Raw genomic sequence first — 9,829 nt, forward strand, 5'->3', positions numbered from 1 at the left:
TTCTTGAGGCGATTCGTGTGCTCGGCCTTGAGCGCCTTCTTCTGGTTGGAGGTCTGGCACTGCTCGCACAGGATCCGCCCGCCCTTCTCCTGCTTCCAGTGCGGCGTGAAGTCCGTGCGGCACTGCGCGCACACGAACGGCTCCACGCGCGGCACCGCCGGCGCGCTCTTCCCTGAAACGCACCCCGACTCAGCGCCCGGCACGACATGACGGTTTGGGGGGGGAAAGATTTAAAATCCTGACTGAGATCGCCAAAAAAAAAACGGGCGGGAATAGTGAAAGTTTTGGCTGAAATCACACGAATTGGGTGAAATCCTGAGAATCGGCAAAAAGTCCCGCAAATCAGCCAAAAATCCTGCACCCAGACAGAGCACAACGTTTTGGGGTGAAAGACTGAGAATCTCGACTGAAATCACCAAAAACTGGGCAGGAATATTGAGATTTTTGGCCAAAATACTGAAATTTTTGGCTGAAATCCTGAAAATCGGCCAAAATCCTGAAAATCAGCCAAAATCCTGCGAATTGGCCAAAAATCCTGCACCCAGACAGAACACAATGTTTCGGGCTAAAATCCTGAAAATCCCGACTGAAATCACCAAAAAACTGGGTGGGAATATTGAAATTTTTGGCCGAAATCCCGCGAATCGGGCAAAATCCTGATAATTTCATCTAAAACCCCACAAATTTAATCTGAAATGCTGCAAACCCCTTAAAAACCTTCAAACCCATCCCAAAATTTCAATTTCCTCCCAACCCCCACCACATCTCCTTCTCCAACCCTTCTAACCACCCCCAAGAGCCCTAAACCCCACGATTTCACCCCAAAATGCCCCAAACCTTGGTTTGAACCCCACGATTTCACCCTGAACCGTGGGCTGAACCCCACTATTTCACCCCAAACCATGGGTCGAACCCCACGATTTCACCGCAAACCGTGGGTGGAACCCGATTCCACCCCAAACCTTGGGTAGAACCCCACGATTTCACCCCAAACGTTGGTTTGAACCCCACGATTTCACCCCAAACGTTGATTTGAACCCCACGATTCCACCCCAAACCTTGGTTCAAACCCCACAATTCCACCCCAAACCTTGGTTTGAACCCCACAGTTCCACCCCAAACCTTGGTTTGAACCCCACCATCTCACCCCAAACCATGGGTGGAAGCCCATGATCTCACCGCAAACCATGGATCAAACCCCACGATTCCACCCCAAACCTTGGTTCAAACCCCACGATTCCACCCCAAACCTTGGTTCAAACCCCACAATTCCACCCCAAACCTTGGTTTGAACCCCACAATTCCACCCCAAACCTTGGTTTGAACCCCACAGTTCCACCCCAAACCTTGGTTTGAACCCCACCATCTCACCCTGAAACGCCCCAACCTGTGGGCCGAACCCCCAGAACCCCCTTTGGCACGTCCCTGGGCACCACCTTGGCTGTCGATGACGCTCTGCACCACCTCCTCCAGCCCCACCATGTAGATGAACTCGCTGTTGGCGGCGCTGGGCAGGAAGTGCAGCAGCGGCGCCGGCGGTTTCGGCGGAGGGATCTCCAGCAGCGTCTTCTCCAGCTGCTTGCGCAGCGCCAGCTTGGCCGCGGCCTGCGAGTTGGCGGCGGCCGAGATTGGGGTCAGGTGGGGGATTTGGGATCATGGTGGGGATTTTGGGTCAGGGTGAGGATTTGGGGTCAGGTGGGGGATTTGGGATCATGGTGGGGATTTTGGGTCAGGGTGAGGATTTGGGGTCAGGTGGGGGATTTGGGATCATGGTGGGGATTTCAGATCTGGTAGGGATTTGGGATCCTGGTAGGGATTTGGGATCACAGTGGGGATTTGGGATCGTGGTAGGGATTTGGGATCACAGTGGGGATTTGGGATCATGGTGGGGATTTGGGGGTCAGGTGGGGATTTGGGGTCAGGTGGGGATTTGGGACGCGAGGTTCATGTAGATGGCGGAGGAGGACGAGCGCTGGCACGGCACCGAGGAGCCCGACTGCTGCAGGGGAGGAGGTTTGGGGTCAGGTGGGGATGCGGGATTGCGGTGGGGATTTGGGATCATGGTGGGGATTTGGGATCAGGTGGGGATTCGGGATCAGGTGGGGATTCAGGATCAGGTAGGGATTTGGGATCCTGGTAGGAATTTGGGATCAGGTGGGGATTTGGGATCAGGGCAGGAATTTGGGATCAGGGCAGGAATTTGGGATCAGGGCACGGATTTGGGATCAGGGCGGGATTTGGGATCGGAGCAGGAATTTGAGATCAGGGCAGGATTTGGGATCAGGGCGCGGATTTGGGATCATGGTAGGGAATTTGAGATCAGGGCAGGATTTGGGATCAGGGCGGGATTTGGGATGGCCGGGAGTGCCAGGCTCACAGAGCCCCGGAGCAGCAGGAGCTGCCGGGGGGACACCAGGGCTGGGGAGCCCCGGGAATTGCACAGCCAGTGCGGCCTTGGGGTGGGGGTCGTGCAAACCGGCCCAAACCAGTGCAAACCACCCCAAACCAGTGCAAACCGGCCCAAACCAGTGCAAACCAGTGCAAACCGGCCCAAACCAGTGCAAACTGGTACAAACCAGCCCAAACCAGTGCAAACTGGTACAAACCAGTGCCCAAACCAGTGCTTGACCAGCCCCAACAGGCCTGAACCACTGCCCAAACCGGTACAAACCGGTAAAAACCGAGTGCAAACCGGTACCAAGCAGTGCCCAGGCAGCCCAAGGCAGTGAAAACCACCCCAAACCAGTGCCCAACCAACCCAAACCAGTACCCAACCAACCCAAACCAGTGCCCAAACCAACCCAAACCAGTGAAAACCAGCCCAAACCAGAGTCCAGGCACTACAAACCAGTGCAAACCAGTACCAAGCAGTGCCCAGGCAGCCCAAACCAATGAAAACCACCCCAAACCAGTGCCCAACCAACCCAAACCAGTGCAAACCAACCCAAACCAACCCAAAGCAGTGCAAACCAGCCCAAACCAACCCAAATCAGTGCCCAAACCAGGGCCCAAACCAGCCCCAACCAGTGCAAACCAACCCAAAGCAGTGCAAACCAACCCAAACCAACCCAAAGCAGTGCAAACCAGCCCAAACCAACCCAAACCAGTGCAAACCAGCCCCAAGCAGTGCAAACCAACCCAAACCAGCCCCAACCAGTGCAAACCAACCCAAACCAACCCAAACCAGTGCAAACCAGCCCCAAGCAGTGTCCCACCGGCTGGTAGTTGATGGCAGGGCTCATGCCGGGCGTGGAGCTGCGGACCAGGCCGGGTTTCTGGGGCCCGCGCTGGCCCTGGAGCTGGGCGGGGCTGGGGGCGATGACGCGCTGGGACATCAGCATGTGGGGCAGGGCTGAGCTGGCGGCCGAGCGGATCACGCTGTGGCCCTGCGGGGAGCCCACGCGGGATCGGGGATCAGACCCCAGGAGAAGCACGGGAACCCCCCCAGAGCTCAGGAACGAAACCGCAGAACAATGATGGGAACTTGGAGCACTGATTCTGTGACACGCTGAATTCCTGCTTATCCACAACCCCAGTTAATGCCCCAAATCCCTCGTTTTTCCCCAAATTCTCCTGGATTTTTGAGGATTGTGGCCCTCTCCCCAGCTCAAGCTGGCACATCCCCATTTCCCATGGGAGGCCCCAAATCCCTCACTTTTCCCCAAATTCTCCTGGATTTTTGAGGATTGTGGCCCTTTCCCCCAGCTCAAGCTGGCACATCCCCATTTCCCATGGGAGGCCCCAAATCCCTCGTTTTTCCCCTAATTCTCCTGGATTTTTGAGGATTGTGGCCCTTGCCCCCAGCTCAAGCTGGCACATCCCTAATTCCCGTGAGGCTGGAATTGCTCCATGGTCAAGGAGAGCAGCACAAATCCACGGAGCAAACATGCAGGGAGGCTGCAGGCCTTGGAGAATTCCCACCATCCTCATCCCGCTCCAGCTGGGACATCAGACACTCAGAGGATCATGGAATATCCATCTCCACAAGCATCACTGACTCCTAATTCCTGACAAACCCAAATCCAACCCCAAGCACCAGGAATTGAAGGAGAAAACCCTTCCAGCTGTGTGTGCATCCATTAAAATCAGCATTTTCCAGAAAAAAACGGGAATTCTCACCTGTAATGTCCTTAAATTCTGCGGCTCCACGCCCTGAGCTCCGGGCCGGGAGGGGATCTTGGACAGGCCCTGCTGTCCCACGTGGGCAGGGGACGGCTGCACGATGGACGCGGCGTTCTGGACAACGGGGGTCTGGGGGGGCACCAAGGGCAGGATTTGTGTCCCCAGGAGGGGATTTAGGGAATCCCACAGGTGGAGCGGGGGCCGTGTGTGCGCCCCTTGCTGTTGTCCCACCCAAACCCGCCCCTCACCTTCTGCACCACGTTTTCCTTCTGCAGCTGGCTCTGCCGCAGCTTCTTGAGGAGCACCAGCCGGGCCTCCTCCAGCCGCAGCTCGTCCCGGAGCTGCTTGATCAGCTGCTGCCTCTCCTCCAGGCTCTTCCCCCGGAAAACCCCAGAAACCGAGCGGGACGTGAGCAAGGGAGGGGGGGAAAGCTGAATCCAGGTGGGAATTTGGACCACGGGTGCGAGAACAGGGGGGCTGCACCTGGAACTGGCTGAGAAATGCCCCAAATGCTTCATCCCTCCCCAAATGCTTCATCCCCAATGCCCCAAATGCTTCATCCCTCCCCAAATCCTTCATCCCCAATGCCTCAAATGCTTCATCCTTCCTCAATGCCCCAAACACTACATCCCTCCCCAAATGCTTCATCCCAAATGCCCCAAACGCTTCATCCCTCCCCAAATGCTTCATCCCTCCCCAAATGCTTCATCCCTCCCCAAATCCTTCATCCCTCCCCAAATGCTTCATCCCTCCTCAATGCCCCAAATGCTTCATCCCTCCCCAAATGCTTCATCCTCCCCCAGTGCCCCAAATCCTTCATCCCTCCCCAAACGCTTCATCCCCCCCATCCTGTGCCTTTCCCGGGATGGAATTCCCGCTCCCTCACCTTGAACATCTCCAGGTTGGCCGCCTTGAGCCGCTCCTCCATGCGGGAGCTGGAGCGGGGGCTGGAGGCCTCGTTGTCCGACAGGACGATGATGTCCGGGGACGGGGTCAACCTGCCCCGGTCCTGGTCACTGCAGGGGGAAAGGAGCCCCACTGAGGCAGGGATTTGGGATTTGGGGAGCCCCACTGAGGCAGGGATTTGGGATTTGGGGAGCCCCACTGAGGCAGGGATTTGGGATTTTGGGAGCCCCAGTGAGGCAGGGATTTGGGATTTTGGGAGCCCCACTGAGGCAGGGATTTGGGGAGCCCCACTGAGGCAGGAATTTGGGATTTGGGGAGCCCCACTGAGGCAGGGATTTGGGATTTTGGGAGCCCCAGTGAGGCAGGGATTTGGGATTTTGGGAGCAGGATCCCCCTCAGTCCAGCACGGATCCAGAGCGGCGCCCATGGACACCAGGAGGGAAGGACTCCCTCAAATGCACTCCCTGAGCCCCCAGGTCCCTCTCCAGGGCTGCAAATCCCACCTGGGAGTGAGGTGGGAGCCAGGAGCGTGTCCTGGTGCTGGGATGGGAGGGAATGGCAGGGATACTCCAGCCTGGAATTGCTCGTCCTCACTGCGGTGGAGAAGGGGCTGAATTCCCTGCCATCATTAACAGCACCACTCCAAGCCTATCCCAACCCAAATCTATTGGAAAAGCTCATTCCATAAAGGAAAACCCGCATGAATATCCAACTGATCCATGATGGGATTGGGAAACCAAAGGAGCAGCAGGGAAAAGAAATAAACCAAAAATCAGTGGTGGAGTCCGGCAGGATCCAGGCAGGATCATCCCGGCAAGGAGAGTCCAAGAAAAGAACTTTGAGAGCCTGGATTCCATTCCTGCTGCTGGAGAGCCTTGGAAAACCGTGGGATAATCCAGTGTGGGGGTAATTCCAGCTCCCTGGGACGTCCCTGCAGTGAGGGGACACCGTGGGATATCTCATCCCAAACTCTGAGCTCTGAACGCCCAGGAGGGACCCCAGAGGCAAATCCCAGCTCCCAGGTTTGGCTGCTCCGAGGCTGGGGAGACGCTCAGAGCTGGGATTGCCTCCCAAACATTCCAGGTGTTTTTGTGGATATTCCAAAGCTCCAGGGCACGGAGCTGTCCCTGCTCCAGCAGAGAAATTCCAGAGCATCCCGAGGAGAAGGAGGCAGAGGGAGCCCGTCCAGGCAAAGCAGGCTGAGTGCCAGGGGTTCCAGACTGGGCTGGCGCATCTGGGAGGGATTTTCCTGCATCAGTCCTGCAGCTCCTGGGGATCATTTTCCAGGAGCATCCCAATAAATCCAGGCTGGATGACTGACAATCCACCAGGGGAACAAGGCAGAGCCAGAGTCCAAATCCGAGAGGGAAAGTGGATCCATCCACGAGGAATTGCCAATTGCTGCATTTCCTTTGTTCAGGGAAGAGCAGAATTCCAACAGAATCACCGGAGGAGGAGCCAGGGCGAGGGAGGCAGGCAGAGGTGGAGCACATCCCCAAGGAAAATCCAGGAAAATGAGACATTCCCAGTGTCACTTCTCAACTCAGAGTGGAGTATTCCCAGCTCCTTCCAGGGCTGATTTCCTGATCCAAGTGTCCGTGTGCGATGCTGGTGTCCCACTGGGACCGCTCACATTGCACAATATCCCGGGAATTCCGCTGAGGATGCAGCTCCACGCTCAGAGCAGGACCCTCCAGGGACACCTCCCACCATCCCAGGCTGCTCCAGGCCTCGTCCAGCCTGGCCTCAGACACTTCCAGGGATGAGAAATTCACAAATCTCCGGACAACCTGCGCCACCTTCACATCCCACCTGCCCTCTGTCCACGGGAAGCCATTCCCTCTCACCCCACCATTCCCAAGTCCCTCCCCAGCTCTCAGTGTCACCAGAACAGGCTCTCCAGGACCCCCCAAATCCCATTTCACTCCCAACCCAGCTCCTCCCACCCCGGAATTCCCAGCGCCCACCTCCTCCTGGCGCTCATGTCCACGGGCTCGTCGTTGATGTTCTCCTTGCCCGGCCGGGCCGCGCTCCGCCCGTCCCCGTGGGGCCTCAGGCTCCCGTTGAGCTTCTCCTCGTAGCCCTTGATCCCGTCCGGCTTCACCGGGAGCTCGTGGGGCACCTCCAGCCCCGCCAGGTCCTTGCGCTTGAGCAGCGCCAGCATCTTCAGCCTCTCCATGGCCTCGTGTCCCTCCATCTTCAGCCTCTTGGCCAGGACGTCCTCGCGCTCCTCCGCCGGCTCCAGGCTCCGCTTGAGCAGGTTCAGGCGCAGCGCGTCCTCCGTCATGCGGTCCATCCTGAGGGACAGGGACAGGTCAGTGACAGGGACCCCCGTGAACCCCCCCAGGATCCCCCCTGAGGTCAGCCTGGCTTCCTCAGAGAGCTCTGATCTCCTCATGGAGCTCCGACCCCTTGGAGAGCTCTGATCTCCTCATGGAGCTCCGACCCCTTGGAGAGCTCTGATCTCCTCATGGAACTCCGACCCCTTGGAGAGCTCTGATCTCCTCATGGAGCTCCGACCCCTTGGAGAGCTCTGATCTCCTCATGGAGCTCCAATGCCTCGGAGAGCTCCAATCTAACAGAGCTCCAACCTCTTGAAGAGCTCCAATCTCCTCACAGAGCTCTGACCTCATGGAGACCTCTGACCTCCTCACAGAGCTCTGACCTCTGGAGAGCTCCAATCTCACAGAGCTCTCATCTCCTCATGGAGCTCCAACCCCTTGGAGAGCTCCAATCTCGCAGAGCTCCAATCCCACAGAGCTCTGACCCCTTGGAGAGCTCCAATCTCCTCACAGAGCTCCGACCTCCGGGACAGCACCAATCCCACAGAGCTCCAAAGCCTTGGAGAGCTCCAATCCCACAGAGCTCCAATCTCCTCACAGAGCTCTGACCTCCTGGAGACCTTTGATCTCCCCGGAGAGCTCCGACCCCTTGGAGAGCTCTGATCTCCTCATGGAGCTCCAACCTCCCCAGCCCCCATCCAGGTCAGGAGCTTCCCCCTCTGAAAGGCCCTGAAGTCCCCGAGAACGGCAGCACCATCCCTCCTTTGGGATTAAACCCCACGGATGTGGCTCAGCAAGGAAGGGGAGCGGGGATGAACCCCCTGGAACGTCAGGAAATCCCCACCGTGCGCTTCTCCAGGCAGGAAGGCTCGGCAGCTCCGGGATGGAGGCTCGGGCAGGTCCATCCCCGCCCTCCCACCTCTCCAGGTGCAGAAATGCCCTCTGGAAAACAGGCAGGAGCCCATCCCAACCCCATCCCAAGCCTGGAGCCCATCCCAACCCCATCCCAATCCCGCTCCCAGGCTGATAAGGAACCAGCTCCGACAACAAAGAGCCAGGGGAGCTCCACCTGCAAACCAGCTGGGCGAGGCCTTTCCCTGAGGAGCAGGGCTGGGGACCAGGACAAACACCTGGGGAATCAGGACAAACACCTGGGGAATCGCTGGGAATTCCACGTGGCTGGCTCGGGAACACGGGAATTCCTTGCTCTGCAGGGAACAGAAACTGTGCTGTGGAGCACCTGGAGCTGCTCCACACCTGCCAGGACCCGTCTCCGAGTCATTCCCGGGACAAACCCTCCCAGCTCCTGCCAGGAGGAGGCTCTGGCTCGGGTACAAATCCCTGGAACGACGCATCCGCACATCGGCACACGAGTTCAGTCCCACTGGAGACAGCAGGAGCAGGGGAGGGCAGCAGGAAAACCCACGGGAATCCCAAATATGACCCGAAAGAAACGCCGGACGGAGCCTCTGAGGAGCACCGAGGGCTCTTCCCTACCTGCTGATCCCGTCGCTCCGCACGTCTCCCAAATTTAGCCCGGCAAGCCGGGACAGGCCGCGGGAGCTGCTCCCGCCCCCGTCCCGCAGCAGTGACCCCGGGGGGAGCGGGGATGTTCCAGACACCCCGGGAGCGCTCGGAGCCGCGCCCAGCGCTGCGGCTGGAGCCGCTGGGAGCGCGCCAGGAACGGGCCCGGCGCTGCTCCCGGCCAGGAGGCAGCAGCAGCAGCACGAGGGAGAGGTCCACAGGAGCAACGTCCCATGGGATAGGAGCTGCCCACAGATAGCTGAAGTGAGCACGGAGATGGGATCCAGCAGGATCTCCTGCACCAACGTCCTGCTCGGCCTCTCCAGGATCCTGCAGGAATTCCAGAGATCCCTCCAGTCCCTGCTCCATCACCAAGGTGGTCTCCCAATGCCCTCCCCTCTGGCAAAATCCAAACAAATCCAAAGTGCTGTTACCGGGAATGGGGCCCACCGCTATTTAATCCGCTCCAGAGGTTCTCCAGGCTCAGCCTGATCCAATAAAAATGAAATTAGGCTTCAGATTCGGTATTGAATGGGGCCCTGTGGCTGGAGGGGGAAGGGGAGGATCCACTGGGAATTTCCAGTGCTCTGGGAAAGCCAGGGAAGAGCTCCTGACTCCATGCAGAAATCCACAGCACAGAGCAGGAAGGATTCCAACGCCGGGAATTGTCTGGAGGTCGGACAGGCTCCGGGAGGCTCCGCGCTGGCCCCGCTCCGGTCTCGGCACATCCCAAACCGGATCATCCGGCCCCGCCGGCCTCGGGCACAGCCCCGGGCCATCGGCACATCCCAGGGAACAGCCTCTCCCTTCAGCTTCCACCTAAAAAAATCCTCCTCGCTGCAACCAGATTCCCAAACGGCGGCAAAACTCACGGAAAGCAGGAGCTAAATCCACGGCGCGCCTCCGGTTACCCCCGAGAGCCGAGATCCCAGAGGCTGCAGGAGCGGGATGAGCAGGGTGGGCTGGACCCACCTGGGGAGGCTTTCCAGGAATGC

At 58.5% G+C, this 9,829-nt stretch overlaps 1 protein-coding gene across 1 annotated transcript in view; it reads right to left on the minus strand.

Moving 5' to 3' along the window:
* Positions 1 to 2: 2 nt before the first annotated feature.
* The window catches only part of GATAD2B (GATA zinc finger domain containing 2B), a gene marked incomplete at its 3' end in the record, with an annotated part of 13,246 nt that continues 3,419 nt past the window's right edge, over positions 3 to 9,829 (minus strand). Inside the window, 8 exon segments of the mRNA XM_031064830.1 lie at positions 3 to 172; positions 1,437 to 1,695; positions 1,931 to 1,999; positions 3,216 to 3,386; positions 4,120 to 4,251; positions 4,371 to 4,502; positions 5,009 to 5,138; positions 6,996 to 7,325. Coding sequence (XP_030920690.1) covers positions 3 to 172; positions 1,437 to 1,695; positions 1,931 to 1,999; positions 3,216 to 3,386; positions 4,120 to 4,251; positions 4,371 to 4,502; positions 5,009 to 5,138; positions 6,996 to 7,324 — 1,392 coding nt within the window.

Source organism: Geospiza fortis, unplaced genomic scaffold, assembly GCF_000277835.1.
Source record: "Geospiza fortis unplaced genomic scaffold, GeoFor_1.0 scaffold375, whole genome shotgun sequence".
In the NCBI taxonomy this organism is placed as follows: Eukaryota; Metazoa; Chordata; class Aves; order Passeriformes; family Thraupidae; genus Geospiza; species Geospiza fortis.